The sequence below is a fragment of the Macaca fascicularis genome, chromosome 2, assembly GCF_037993035.2.
Source record: "Macaca fascicularis isolate 582-1 chromosome 2, T2T-MFA8v1.1".
Lineage (NCBI taxonomy): Eukaryota > Metazoa > Chordata > Mammalia > Primates > Cercopithecidae > Macaca > Macaca fascicularis.
In genome coordinates, this window is record NC_088376.1 from 36326852 (window position 1) to 36342153 (window position 15302).

Below are 15302 nucleotides of genomic sequence, written 5' to 3' on the forward strand. Positions count from 1 at the left end.
AAATACCATCTCTGCACTATAGAGTCCAAATTTCTACCTGTAACCTTGATGTCTCCCCGGCCCCAGACTCACGTACCCATTTACCTGCTGCACATGTCTAATAGGCACCTCAAACTCAACATACCCAAGATTGAACCCTTGATTTCCCCCTCCCAACCCCAAAACCCAAACCTCACCTGCAGCTCCTCATTACGTAAATGGTACTGCCAGCTGCCTTTCCTTCCTGCACACCGCACTTCTAATCTGTCAGAAAATTCCATTGGTTCTCCCTAAGCACCAGGACTTCTCATTGCCTGCACCTCTGCCCCTGGTCCAAGCCATTCTCCTCCCTCACATCATGAGTGCTGCAGTGGCCTCTAAATTAGGATCCCCACTACCATCTTGCCTTCTGCAGTCTGCCCTCCACACAAGAGCCAGATGATCTTTTCAAGGCAGGATCCCGTGTCCGCCACAGCGTCCACTTTCAAGTGGCTCCTCTCCACATTTTGAATAAAATCCAGACTCCTGTTCCCATGCCCTTCACAAGTTGGCCCCTGCCCACCACCTGAAGCCCTACCACACTTCCCATTGATCACACACCAGCTTCAGTGGCCTCTTTGCTCTTCCTCCTGCAGAGGAAGCTTGCCCCCACCTTAGAGCTTTGCTGTTGCACCCTATCTGAAATGCTTTTCTCCTGGATACCTTGAACCCTGAATTCCTTCAGGTCTCTATTCAAATGCCACCTCCTCTGGGAGGCCCTCCCTCCCTGACCACTCTATATTAATTAAATCCCCAGCCTCATTCTGTTCCCTCTTCCTTACTTTATTTGCCTTCAGAGCACTTCTCAGTTGACATTGCATCATTCTCTCCCTGTTGATTGGTTTGTGGTCTTGCTGTCCTGCTGCCTGAGGCAGGAGCATTGTTTGTTGTGCTCACTGCTCTATTCCCAGCATCTAGAGCACTGCCTGGCACACAGTAGGTTCTTAGTAAATGTTTATCAAGCTAATGAACTATAAATGTTGTTCACCACAATTTACCCATCACCCAGTCAGAGCCTAACACACAGTAAATGCCCAAGAGAAATCTTTAGCCAGAGGACAAACAAGGGGCCAGCTTCATTGCAGCATTGGCCTTTAGTGTGGCCTGTGTACATTTTGCATGGAAAAGGTGTTCCTGAGATCTGTTACAGGAAGTGGAAAAAAATGTGTAACTTGACAAAGGGGCTGGACCTACTTTAGGTATGGGCTGTGAACCCCTGAACTTTAAATTTCTCATATTCTTTTTGCAAATTGGTAAATGAAAACCAAAGCCAAAGGACAATACTCGTGAACGCACTATAGAAAAGGCCCTTGCTTTTCGAACATCCCAGTTAGTCATTTGGCACAGAGCACGAGGGCCGCCGTCCAACACAAGCCAGAGGCTCTGGCAGAAAGGGCTGCCCAGCCAGTCATGGTCTCCAGACCAGGAGGGCGCCACAGGACCTGCAGCACAAAGCTCAGCGTGGCTTCAGAGTGGATTGGATTTTGCTGTTTCCCTCCCAGCAAGCAGTTCCTCTTATTCTACTTTATTTAGAGTAATATTACAACTTGTTCCGGTTCTCTGGGCTCACACTATTTGAGGGCAAATGCAGGCAGCCTAGGGCCAGGATGAAGCCAGCCAAGTACACACACACTGCCAACCACCTCTAGAGCAATCGTAAGGTCCCAGTTCATATTCCACCATGTTCCGTGTCCTCGGGACATGTACTCACCACCTGCCCTTTAGCTGCTACCTTTGGAGACTGCCACATGCTTTGCCTAAGCAAGTTCCTCAGTTGTCCTGCCCCCACTTCTCTGTTGATGCAAGCAGCAAAACTCAGATCCAGGGCTGTACAGACAAAATTGTGATGCCCAAAAGGTGCTTGGAAACTTCCATTCTTTTTTATTTTCCCTCCTCTTCCTTCTCCTTCTCCCTGTTTTCTCTTCTTCCTTCTTTTCTCCCTCCTTCTCTCCTTCTCTCTTTTTTCTTCTCCTTTGGTTGTTTCCTGAATAACTCTCTCTTTTTTATGCAGCAAAGCATACCCACATGGTTTTGCCTTTGGTGAATACTTGCTTTGTGAAAGCTATAAAATGACAAGCCAAAGCTCAGTCTCCACAGTTGAACCCAAAAGCATGGTGGAGGAAAAGGATTTTTGTCTCGTCTTTGAGGTGCTCCACTATTTTCCTTAAATAGCTGGCCGCCTATCCACCCTTAGATAGGTGTTGAACTAATTCCAGACACTGAAGGAAATTATTGTCTTCTGAAAAGACATTTTATCAACAATGGCATTTCTTCCTTTCTTACCTTATGATTCATAGAGCAGTAAGTACTCCTCAGAAAGTATCTGTTACATATGTTTTGTTTAAAAATAAACTTCAGAGATTTAATTATGGCTACTTAAAATGAAGATATTTCTAAGCAAATCTGGCATGAGCCAGTATACCTAGGCCTATAGTTGAGTGTTTGCCCGGAAATGGCTTGAAGGTTCTGAGACATCAGCTGTTTTAAATTGGAACAAGCTATGACTTTCTTTTTTCTCTCTCTCAATTAGTACCAGGGCCCAAATCCAAGTACAGCCATTCAGTAGCCCATAAATGTTAGCTCTCCTTGGTAAGTGAAACCAAAACCCTGCCAAAGCCATACAGATTACCTTCTGGGCAGTGGATTGCCTATTTCTAGGCTTTTCTGCTCCTGCAACTGAACATACAGACTGAAATTTTCATCCATCACTTATTATGCAGTCACACAGAAGTGCAGATCCATTCAGCTCAGCATCGCTAGTGCTATAAGAAATGGGGCAATAATTCTGACCAGGCTCTGGAAGGACTCAGAGGGGGAAGGAACTGGCCCTTGAAGCCTCTCAAGAGGTCTGTTAGATCCTGACAGGTGGGTAGCAGGAAAAAGGTGAGTGAATCTAGGTGCACTCAGGAAGGAAAAATGGAGGAGTTTCCCAGAAGTCTGTGAGAAAGAGGCAGGAAGTAGTCTGGGGTCCAAGTGGACCAAGTTTTGCCAATAGTGCAGTGAACCATGCACTGTATGTGTGTCATGCATGGCAAGCCCCCTCAGACTTTGACAAGGAAAGCAGTACCATCTCTGGCAGCCTGGGATTGGGGTGATTCCAGAAGCAGGAAACATTTTTTGAAAGCTGCTATAAAAATCTGAAGGAGCAGCACAAAAATTAAAATATACACATATACATACACACACACGCGTGCACACACACACACACACACGCAAATTAAAAGAATGGCACAGAGGGCTCTGCACCTCAGCATTAGCAGTAGGGATGATGAAAATGTGCACCAAGCCATCAGTGCTGAAATAAATGTTCCCATGTGTACATTTCTTTAAGAACGGCCACCTCTTAAGCCTTCTCCAGCTCACTCCATCTCCTCCCTCTCTCTTCCCAGGACCAGCTCTCAGAGCCCCGCTCCCCAGCCAATGGCGACTATAGAGACACTGGGATGGTTCTTGTTAACCCCTTCTGTCAAGAAACACTGTTTGTGGGAAACGATCAAGTATCTGAGATCTAACTACAGCAGGCATCGCTTTGCCATTCCTATTTTTCGTCTCTAAATTATAAATATACAAATATATATATTATAAATATAACCTTTGTGTAACCCTGACTTAATGAGAAACATTTTGAGCTTTTTTTCCTATGAATTGTCAACATCTTTTTTACAAGTGTGGTTTAAAAAAAAAAAACTTTACAGAATGATCTGTGGCTTTATAAAATAAAGGTATTTCTAAGCAAAGCAGTTGCATCGATTGCTTCTCTTAATAACCATTCTTGAGCACTTGGGGATCCCAGGAACCCTGGTCAAGTGAGGTGAGAGACTGACCTCCTGTAGAAGCTGAATGTTACAGTGGTCAAGCGCATGATTCTTTGAGTGATTCTTAAAGCTCTGGTTCTTCTTGATGTGGTATGACCCCATTTCCTCCCTTCTCATATGCACACCTGTAAAGGGAACTGGGCCACCTGCGGGGAAGACGGCAGACTCATGCACAGAGCAGGAAAAGGGAACATCTCATCACCTCTGAGGATGAGTGCCCTGGAGCCTTATGACGGCACCATTGGATGTCATGTTTAATTCCATCCAAGTTGTGGACGGCAGGCAGGAGCTTGGAGCCCTCAGGAATCCATGGAGGACATCAAGGTATCCCAAGGCCGTGTCCCCCTAACGTTACTTCCGCTGCTAACAACAGGACTGCCTTTCCCTGGTGGGAAAATGCTCCCTTTATGGCCATTCCTGTATCCCCTCCAACACCCACATCTGCATTAAACACCCGTGCCTTTCTCTTGGAGAGGATTGATCCCGGCCCTGGAGCTTTAAAATGCTTGCCCTTCTTCAAGGATCAAATGTTTATTGGGGTTCAGCTTTGTTTTCTCAAAACGCCATGGTATTGTGCCCCTGAGGAATACGTTTATCTAAGAAGCTTTGAGGTAGTCGAGCGATAATTTTTGAAACCTTCCTCCTGCAATCTTTAAAAAAAAAAATATCCAAGCAAATTGTTTGGGAGAAGACATTATTATACTCCTACTTGGCACTGCAAACCTGCTCGCAGCACCAGCCGGGGGACTTGCCATCCAGCTCTCGGCTTCCGCTGCTCCCCTTGTTCCCAGCTGGCTGGCTGCCTCCCCGTGCTGTGTCCAGCACGGCCAACAGGGTCAGACCCTCAGAGATGCCCAAGGGGCTTCCAGAGGTGGCTGCTTCTCTCTTTTTTCCTGATTGTGGCTGAGAGAGATGATTACTGCTTTGACACTTCCTTTCTCTAAAAGAAAAATAGTTTGATAGTATATTTTGAATATAGATGCTCTTATAGTCGGATTGGGAATTGAACTTGAATGTTGGGTCATATGTTTGTGTTGTTGCTGTGGTCTATCATGACTTTTTTCTTTCTACGTTTTCCTTAAAAAAAGAAAAAAGAAAAAAAGATGGCCTTCGAAAGTGTGTTCTCAATGTTGTATGAACCTACTTCACATGAGTTCGGTTGTTGTCTCTCTTCAAAGACTCTTCAGCCCACAAAGAAGCAACTAAATGTTTCTCTAAGTTAATTTTCTAGCGTGTTGTTGTCTTACCTTTTTAACCTTACCATAATATTTCTGTCAACTGTTACATTTAATATACCAATGTGTGTGAGTATACAGAGAAAAATCTGTAAAGTAAAATTTATATATAATATATGTAATCAAAGATACATATGTTATATATACATATGTGGATGTATGATTTATTTTTCCTTATCCACAGATTTCAGCTACCATGTATATATAAATAAACTTATTTTATTAGCCAGAGGATTCCGTTGCTAATACATTTTGCATTCTTTTCAAGATAAGCTCTAAGCCTTCCTTGAGCAGTACCAACACCACTTTATATCCATCCGTATTTTTCAATCTGATTTAACAGTAAGGTGAGTTTTATGTATGTGACGAGCTAATAGGATTAGCAATTTATCATTTGATAAAATCTTTTTGAACATGTTTGCAGTTTCTCCAAAGTAGACTCATCTTTCATCAGGTCTTTGGAGGCAGGGTGTCAAAGTACATCCCCCCCTCACTCTCCCCGCCTCCAGGGTGAGTGGATTTATATATAAATATCTTTAGTCCAGAGAAGTCTGAAGCTAACCTGGCCATTGAGTGTCACCATTCTGTAGAGAATAACAATACCTAAACATGACACATTTGTGCACAACTTAATCAGTAGCTTGAACTTTTCATTCAGCCTTGGACAATACATCTTGGGATTCACAATAATGCAGATCCTCAGAACCAAGTCAGTGTCACCTGTATAGGAGGCTGTTACTGTAACACAGGCTCGCTTGCCCCTTCTGGGTGCATCGGGTGGTGTTCACAGCATTAATGCTATGTCTGAATAAACAAGGACACTACTGTCCTTTACTTAATCTGATTGGTTCTTCATCTGTTCCTCAAATAGCCAACACTGATATTTATAAAATACCTTCCCGGCCATCTCAGACAGACAAAGTGGAAGACAATAAAGAAAGGAAGGGTTGGAGTGTCCTGGTCAGCAGGAAGGAAGTGCACACAGAGTCTTCTAGTAGGCGACCAGGTTTTTTACCTTTACCTGTGTGACCTCAGGTAGGTACCCTGCTCTCTGGGTGGTGGGCAACAAGGAGGGTCCTAAGTAAGTCACTGGCCCAGAGGTTGGAAGAGGGTGTCTGCTCCCAGCTCTGCTACTTTCTGGACACGGGACCTTGGGCAAGTCATTGCAGTTCTCAGGGTCCTCCTCACGTAAGAGGATAGTGGCCAACTGTAGAACATATGATATGGTACTTTTGGAACTGTGAGGTTCACAGCCCATATGGCAGTACCTGTCAACCCTGGACCTCCTTCCTCCTGAGGCTGAGTTGAGAATTCCATGAAATAAACTATACGATTCATCCACACACCAGGCTGGATCAGGTATTCACTAGAGGTTGGCTCCCTTCTCCTTCTCTCACCTGAGGTACATTCCTACATTACAGCATTTGGAAAAATATCCAGCTCTGGGGTTTGGTGACCTGGTTTCTCCAGGGTAAAACTTATGTACAGCGGTTTTTAGGTCCATGTTGTCATCCTGAAACTGGAGGAACCTTTCTGACCCTAGAGAATGGATTGAGGTGTGACCCTTGATGGTTTAGTGGATGCCAAGGTCAGTAATTAAAACCCAGGGGTGTCATCATATCCTAACTTGGGGCACCCTTGGAGAGCTTACCAGAAAACACCGTCTTTGTTGTTTTTCTCAGTTTTCCAACAGATGGAGAAGCAGAGGTGTAGGGAATGGCTGGAACATAATGTGTGGGACCTGAATCTGCCCAAGGTCCTTATCTGGTGCATCAGAGAGTTGGAGGCTCATGCCAATGTTCAAACAGTGAGGTCCAGAGGGAGGAAGCATCCTGGCCAACAGCAAGCAGCTGATGAACAGCAGAGCATTAGAGGACAGAGATGAGGAGGAAAGGACAGAGGCGAGGCAAGGACCTGAAGCTGCTGTCAGGACTGAGAGAGGAAACCGTAGGCAAGTCTTTTCTCTTGGGTCCCTGGAGCTGCCTCCTGACACTTTTCATCTTCCATTGCCTGTGTGGACATGTGTTCACATTCACATGTGCCAGTACACATAGGGATGTAGAAAGCCCCAAAATAGCTAGATTGAGTCCTAGCTTGTAATTTGAGGTCTGGGGCAAGTGATCACCACACTTGTGATCTGAGGTCCTTGAGCCTCAGTTTACTCGTCTGTAAAATGGGGTTGCCTGATGCCTGCCTTGCCCACTCTTAGGTAGTAAAATGTACAAACCCAAATGGTCTACCCCCACAGCCTGCACTGATCCAGCCTCCCCCACCACCAGCAGAATAATCTGGGAGGTTGGGCACATGACCCTGCATCAAAGAATGCATGAGTGCCTCTCTGCACACAGCCCTGGGCAGTGCCCTCTTCTCTTTCAGCTCAGTGAATGATGGAAACTCATGGAAGACAGCAGACAAAGCAGCCCCGGGGATAGGGGAGATTCCAGAGAGGCCCGTGACCAGGCCACAGGGATGCTGGGGCTGTAAACCAAAAGCCACTGGACTCTGTAAACCCACTGGGCGCCACAGAGGCAGAAGGGGTGATGAGCGAGAGGCGAGTAGTAGTGGACTTGCCCCCCAGTGCCAGCTCCAGCATGCCCCTCCAGAGGCGCAGGGCATCCTTCAGGGGGCCACGGTCATCATCCTCCCTGGATAGCCCCCCAGCCTCCAGGACCAATGCCATGAGTGGCCTTGTCCGAGCACCTGGGGTCTATGTAGGAACAGCACCCAGTGGGTGCATAGGTGGCCTGGGTGCCCGTGTGACCCGCCGGGCCCTCGGCATCAGCAGTGTCTTCCTTCAGGGCCTGCGGAGCTCAGGCCTGGCCACAGTGCCGGCTCCAGGTTTGGAGAGGGACCATGGTGCTGTTGAGGACCTAGGGGGCTGCCTGGTGGAATATATGGCCAAAGTGCATGCCCTTGAACAAGTCAGTCAGGAGCTGGAAACACAACTGCGGATGCACCTGGAGAGCAAGGCCACGCGCTCGGGAAATTGGGGTGCCCTACGGGCTTCCTGGGCCAGCAGCTGCCAGCAGGTAAGTGTCCAGGCTGTGCCAAGGGCTTTGCAGAGGGCTGGGAGGGGCTGCTGAGGGCAGGAGTAAGGTTGTGAGTAGGCTGAGGCCAGAGAAACTGACCATAATGCCCTACACTTTCACACTTAAAATGTTCATGATAACAACAATGCTCCTTTTTACCAAGGTTTACCAGGAGCCCACGCTAGCCCCCATACGTGCACTATCCACTGTCTTCTTTACAATTTGAAGACATGCTATGCAGTGGATCATTCATTGATTGCACTTTTGAGATGAGAAACTGAGGCATGTAATTTTCCCAAGACTTCAAAGCTAGTAGAGGGATGAAGATGAGATTTGAATCTGAATTTTTGTGCCTTCAAAGTTGCATGTGCCCCATTACCCTGAGCTGCCTCAGTCACCTTTACTGTTGAGAAGGGATTTTTACAGTCAAATACCATTGGATGGATGTGGTATTAAGAACAATGAATAAATGGAGGTGTGTTCCTGTATCCACCTATAATCACCCTGTTCAATAGAAATGTGAGGTACATTGGTAATCAACAAGTTTCTATTACCCACAGTAAAACAAGTAAAAAGAAGCAGGTGAAGTTAATAGTATAGCTTACTTAACTCTATATGTCCAGAATGTTATTTCAACATGTAATCAATACAAAATATATGAATGAGATAATTTACATTCAAGTAGAACTTTCTGCATGATGGAAATATTAATATCTTATATCTACACTGTCCAATCTGGCAGCCACTAGCCAGATATAGCTATCAAGCACTTGAAATGTGGTTAATGAGACTGAGGAATTGCGTTTTTGTTTTATCTAATTTTCATTAATTTAAATGTAAACAGCCATGGGTAGCTAATGGCCATCTTATTGGACAGGGAAGGATGCAGAGGTTTCATCTTTCTCCCTTGCTTGGTCAGCCCTGCGTTTCCCACTCTCCAGGGTGATTTCTGCAGAGTCTGGAGCTCATCCATCATGTCTGGCCTGCAGCCTGTAGTTCTAATGCTGGGACTCCAGCCAGCATTGCACCTCTCAGCTGGTCTCTCTGTGGATGGTTGGCTTCTCTCCTCCTCTTTCTCTCCAGACGCTGGTCTTGGGATCACTCTGAGCAAAATCAGTCTCTAACCCACCAGGGACTGCCACTGGAGTCTAGTATGCAGCCTCCCAAGAGGAAGTCACAAAATTTTATTTGTGTGTAGCCGGGGGATGCTAAGCAGGTGCACACAGGGACTCCCCATTTGCCCTTCCTGCCTCCCATTTCGTCCCAGGATGCTTCTCCTGCACTGCTCTCAGTGCCCACTGACAGCACAGAGTGCATGATGAGCAGCACCATCCTCTCAGGCTCTCCCCCTGGTGCTGCTGTTCTGCTTGCATCCATCCGGGCTGCGAGGGAGAGCCATCTTAGAATAGTCCAGGGCCTTAATGCCTGTCAAATCTAAGAGGCAGCCATTCCTCCAGGATTCTTCACAACTGTCCAAATATTGTGCCATAACAACCACCAGAACATCCCTAGATACTCCAATATGTCAGCATCTGCTGGACAATCGCTTGCACTCAGATGCCACACAGACTTGTCAGGAGAAATCAGGTGTCCCAATGGCTAGGTTAAAAAGTAGGGCCACAAAACTTAGTTTATACTCAACAGATACCGACTTGCTCTGGCTCCAGATAGCTACAAGAGCCCTTGCAACGTACTGACTTCTCTGGGCCTCAGTTTCATTATCTACAAAATGGGTATAATAATGCTTAGATATTCCTGCAAATCCACAGACAAATAAGATGACTGGCTCCTGCCTACAGGTAGAGTACAGACTAGGAAGCTCTAAAATCCTGTGAGCGCCGCAGCCACACACCAAGACATGCGACCTCTGTAGCTGAGGGCCAGGGTCTCACATGGGCTCACTTTCCTCTTCAGTGATTGTAAATGAGGTCCTGGGTATTAATAAAGTTCTCTTTTTCTTCTTTTTTAAAAAATTCATGGCCTTGAAATTAGACCAATTGATAAAATGGAGTTATTATTTCTTTTTTTTTCTTTTTTTCTTTTTTTTTTTTTTTTGAGATGGAGTCTCGTTCTGTCACCCAGGCTGGAGTGCTGTGGTGTGATCTTGACTCACTGTAACCTCCCACCTCCCAGGTTCAAGCGATTCTCCTGCCTCAGCCTCCCAAGTAGCTGGGATTACAGGCGCATGCCACCATGCCCAGCTAATTTTTGTGTACGTTTAATGGAGATGGGGTTGCACCATGTTGACCAGGCTGGTTTCGAACTCCTGACCTCAGGTGATCCACCCGCCTCTGCCTCCCAGAGTGCTGGGATTACAGGAGTGAGTCACCGCGCCCGGCCTGGAGTTACTATTTCTATATTGCACAGCCCAGCCTTTCAACCATATTAAGCTCTATTTCCATTAAGAAGAACAAAAGAAAACTCCATAATTGAGAAACACTAGTTATTTTTTCAGTCAATCTGGCCTCGCGGAACTGCAGGAGGCCCCCACTAGGCCCCCACCCCTTTCCAGGCCTAGAGGAAAGGCCACCTCCCAGCCCAGTCGTTTCACAAAGTGCTGCCTTCGTCTCACCTGGGGTCAGAGGCAGCCACTCTGCGGTCCTGGGCTCCAGAAATCCAGAGCTCTCTCCCTCTGCCCTCACTTAGGCCTCTCTGGCTGGGGCTTCATGCCCACCTTTCCAGACTCTGGGCTCTGGTGTTCCGTGCTCCTCACAGCACCCCTTATCCCTCCCGTTTCTCCACCTGCAGCCGCCTCTTCCCCACCTTGTCCGTAGAACTCCTCCTCGTCCAGAAGCCCAGTTCCATGCTCAGGTGCCCTCATGCAGGGCCTGAGGCCTCAGAGCAAGCTCTCAGCAACTGAGCCCCGAGTTGGCACCTAGAGAGAAATTCAACTTCCTTAGCCTGGGCCCCAAACAGAGAATCCAAGAGAGGTCTCAGTCACTCAAGAGCAGGGTGGGTATGTCCATTTCGGTGGCACTTTCTTGGATCAGGCTGGAGCAAGCAGTGGGGAAGGTTCAGAGCAACAATTTCCACAAATGTTTGGGAAACACCATTTCCCTGCTTTTCAGAGGCGGATGAAAGAGTTGGAAAGGAGATGGGCTCTCCTCCCCACCGCCACCACCCCAGCTGACACAGAAAGCTCCTGGGGCCATTCTGGGGAGTGGGGGCCCCCTGTCCCCTGGAATCTCCCCACAGACTGTCTTATCCCCACCAAGAGGAGACAAAGACAGGTTTTCAGAAAAACCAGGAAGAGAAGCCGGGGGAGGGAAACCATTGCTGTCACTGTGCAGAGAGCCGCATCATGGAAAGCAACACAAAACTAGGGCTCACACCACGGCAGAAGCAGGAAGGCCGTCCCGGGGAGGGGGATCTTCTCCATCCTTATCACTATGTAAGTTTGCGGCCAGGGTTGGCTCCACGGGTGCACCACCAGTGAAGTCTCATCGGGTCCTGCACTGGAGTGCAGCGACACCATCAGAGATCACTGCAACCTCAAGCTCCTGGCCTCAAGAGATCCTCCTGCCTGGGCCTTCCAAAGGGCTGGGATTATAGGTATGAGGCACCATGCCCAGCCAATAGTTTTATCTTTGAATTTGTGTTTTGAAAGTGAAGTCTGGTGGGACAATGGAGCATGGACCAGGGGCTCTTGAATGGTCCTACCTCCCTCTGTCTCCCTACAACGTGTTTTTGGCCCACCCCTCTGCCCCTGGGATGCCCTTCTGACACCTGCTCCATGCCCCTGGGTGGCAGCAACTGGAGGGAGAGGACAAGCCTCAGGTGGCACTGAAGTCGTAATATCCTTGGGGGTTATCACCCCATCCCTACCAGCAGGACATGGCACATCGGCCCAGTGGCCAGTAAGAAAGGTGCTGCAGCCATTGGTGGGGTGCGCACACGCCCAGAATCATGGCGCGAGGCCTCTGGATACCTATAAAGATCTGTATGAGCATCCCCATGCCCCAGGGAGTGGAAAATTAAATAGCAGATAAAAATTACCATAACAAGTTGAAACATGACAGAAGAAAGGAAAAAGCATTATATTTGAGTAACCTAAATCGCATTTTGTTCCTGCTCTTTGAACAGGGGGCCCCACATTTTGCACTGGGATCCACAAATGATACAGCTGGTCCTGGTTAGCGTTCATGCACATGAAGTTCCATTTCAATTCCAAACCTCTCTCTTCCCACTCCTTGCTTGGGTTAGAACCTCCAAGCCTCTTCTGCTAAGTGGTGAAAACAGACAGAAAAACCGGTGGCAACTACAGAGGCTGAGGAAGACCTGGGCCATTTCCCTCTCCAGCCTTGCTCTGTGCTCCTGACTTTTCTTACCAAGTGAAGGATGCTGACAATAGGCTCTGGTGGCAACATCAGGCCCTTTCATCCTCAGATAGGGCAAACACAAGCTTGGGATGAGGCAGCCTTGTGCCTCGGAGCTGCAGATGAAAGGAGAGTGGGGACAGAGGAGCAGCCCTCAGAGACCGGGTGTCAAAACAAAAGGAACAGCTGAGTCCAGGGGGAGAATGGAGCTGCCTGAGGAAGAAAGGGGAGCGCAGAGGTTCTAAGTTAAGGAGCCAGGACATTAGTCTAGGTCTCCATGGGAGAAAACTGCAGCTTACACCTCCAAAGGATAAGGCTGTCAGCTGGAGGAAATGGGAAATCAAAATTGTTGAAAGGCAACAGGATTAGAGTTTAAAATGGACCTGATTTGACTCTTTTTCCTGCTGTTCACAGCCCCTCTTTCTGTCCCTTGCATAGAGAGAGTCCACACTCAGGGAATCTGCCTATTTGAAGAACATGCTGGAAACTCAGGCAATCCAGATCTGGGCCAGGTTTCTCTCCCACAGAACTTGTGGTCCTAGAAGGCTTTCTTTTTAGAAAAAGAAACAAGAACTAATCCTTCTCCACTGAGTATAAAGAAAGGCAACAGAGTTTGTCGTTCATGATTCACAAGCTGGTATCCCTGAAAGTAGGCAATGGGGGCAGAATCATAATCTGCAAAGGCCTGAACACATTTCCCCAAGACAAAGTCACTCAGCCTGTTTCTTAATAAATGCAATTTGTTTGGTCAGAGCGGGCTAGTGGGGCATTTTCTCTGTCAGCCAAGCTATAAGGGACACTACAGTATGGTTAGAAATGTAGCTACCAGAGAAAAGTCCATTAGAGAGATTGATTCCTCTTAGGAAGAGTGAGGTAGATGATCGGAAGAAGTATTTTGATGGGACACGGGGAGAAGGAGGCATGAGCCTGCTTCTCAAGGGTCTTGTTCATATAACACAGGTGGCCACTAAGCTGCTTTGTTGTTTTGTTTTGTTTTGTTTTTTTGAGATGGAGTCTCACTCTGTTGCCCAGGTTGTGGCACAATCTCGGCTCACTGCAACCTCCGCCTCCCGGGTTCAAGCAATTCTCCTGCCTCAGCCTCCCAAGTAACTGGGATTACAGGTGCCCACCACCATACCCAGCTAATTTTTTTGTATTTTTAGTAGAGACAGGGTTTCACCATGTTGGCCAGGCTGGTCTCAAACTCCTGACCTCGTGATCCACCCGCCTTGCCCTGCCAAAGCATTGGGATTACAGGCATGAGCCACCGCGCCCGGCCAGTCACTAAGCTGCTTTCTAAGAAAGGTGGTTTCTGGTTTCCGGGAGGCTATTTTCTAAGTCGAATGTGTCTGGAAAGCAAGAGAACTGCTGAAGAAAACGGAGGGAGACTAGGGCTTGGCACTCAGGGCCTCTTTCCATGCCCCTCTCATACACCACACTCGGCCACTCTTAAATCTCTTAAGATCTCTTAAAATGTGAGTTCCATGTTGAGAAATGGAAGACAGGGGGTGGGGTCAGTTTTCCATGGAAACTAGGGAAAACTAGATGTGATACACAGACTGGGGATTTTGAAGCCAGACAGCCCCTAGCCTTACCACTTGCCACTTACCAACTGCATGACCTTGAGCAAGGTCTTCATTGATCTCTACATCTCAGTTTCTCATCTGAATAATGAGAATGATTAGAGACTTCCTCTGACATGACAAAATATCTCTAAGAAGGAAACACTAGGCCTTCCACAGAAATTAAGAATGAGAAAAAGATGTCCGCTGTCTACTGTTCTGTAACATTGGTCAGAGGCAGCAGTCAATGTGATTAGACAAGAGAAAGTACTTGGTATAAGAATTGGAAAGAAAAAGGGAAAATTTTGATCTTTCTGGAAATCCCAGAAGGAACCATGTAAAAACTATACAACAAACAATAAGATGATTTAGTGAAGTAGCACGTTATAAAACAACATCAAAAAGCAATGCTGAGGCCGGGCTTGGGGGCGAATGCCTATAATCCAAGAACATTGTGAGGCCAAGGCAGGAGGATCACTTGAGCCTGGGAGGTTGAGGCTGCAGTGAGCCATGATTCTACCACTGCACTCCAGCCTGGGTGACAGAGCAAGACCCTGTCTCTAAAAGAAAAATAAATAAATAAATGCTGCTGGGTATGATGGTACAAACCTGTAGTCCCAGGTATTCAAAAGGGTGAGGCAGGAGGATTGCTTGAGCCCAGGAGTTCAAGACTAGTCTGGGCAACAAAGCAAGGGCCATCTCAGAACCAACAACAAACAATGCTATTGATGTATAAAGAAAAAAGATACAAGAGATGAGAAAATCTCATTCATGATAGCATAAGATGAATTAGCTCTAAACTTCAGAAATATCCAAAATCTGTATTAGACAATGATCAAATCTTTCCGAAACACACAAAATAGTCTTGAACAAATGGAAAGAAACACCATGCACTCAAATAGACTCAATAGCATAAAAATGTCTCTTCTCCCAAGTCAATGTATCAGTTTAACGCAATCCTAATTTTTAAAATTCCATCTTTTTTTTCTAGAGTTAGATGAGTTGATTTTTAAATTCCCTTTGTGAGAACAGAAAGACAAGAATGGCCGGGAGAGAAAAACTAAGACAGAGTGGAGGTGGGGAGGTTGGGGAGGGGACCAGCAGCCCCACCAGACGTTAACATATTATAAAGTCTCTGTAATTAAAATAGTTTAGCGTTGGCACAAAAAAGATCAGACAACCATGGAACAGAATAGAAAATCCTATAGTAAGCTCTACTGTGTTTGGAAATTGAGTATTGATGAAGGCAGCATTTGAAACCAATAGAGGGAAGGCTGGACTTTTTAATAAGTGATATTCAGACAACTAGACAGTCATAAGGAAAATA

At 46.8% G+C, this 15302-nt stretch overlaps 2 protein-coding genes across 15 annotated transcripts in view; both read left to right on the forward strand.

Annotated features, from left to right (window-relative positions):
- The window catches only part of TMEM108 (transmembrane protein 108), a 337530-nt gene extending 332228 nt beyond the window's left edge, over positions 1 to 5302 (forward strand). For all 14 annotated transcript variants that reach the window (XM_065539909.1, XM_065539911.1, XM_065539910.1 and 11 more), the window contains one exon: positions 3408 to 5302. In XM_065539909.1, the coding sequence (XP_065395981.1) occupies positions 3408 to 3530 (123 nt within the window). In that variant the 3' untranslated portion in view covers positions 3531 to 5302. The remainder of the gene's footprint in view (positions 1 to 3407) is intronic.
- A 2281-nt stretch (positions 5303 to 7583) lies between these two features.
- Positions 7584 to 15302, forward strand: part of BFSP2 (beaded filament structural protein 2) — a 66716-nt gene continuing 58997 nt past the window's right edge. Inside the window, exon 1 of the mRNA XM_065539921.1 lies at positions 7584 to 8097. Coding sequence (XP_065395993.1) covers positions 7609 to 8097 — 489 coding nt within the window. The 5' untranslated portion in view covers positions 7584 to 7608. The remainder of the gene's footprint in view (positions 8098 to 15302) is intronic.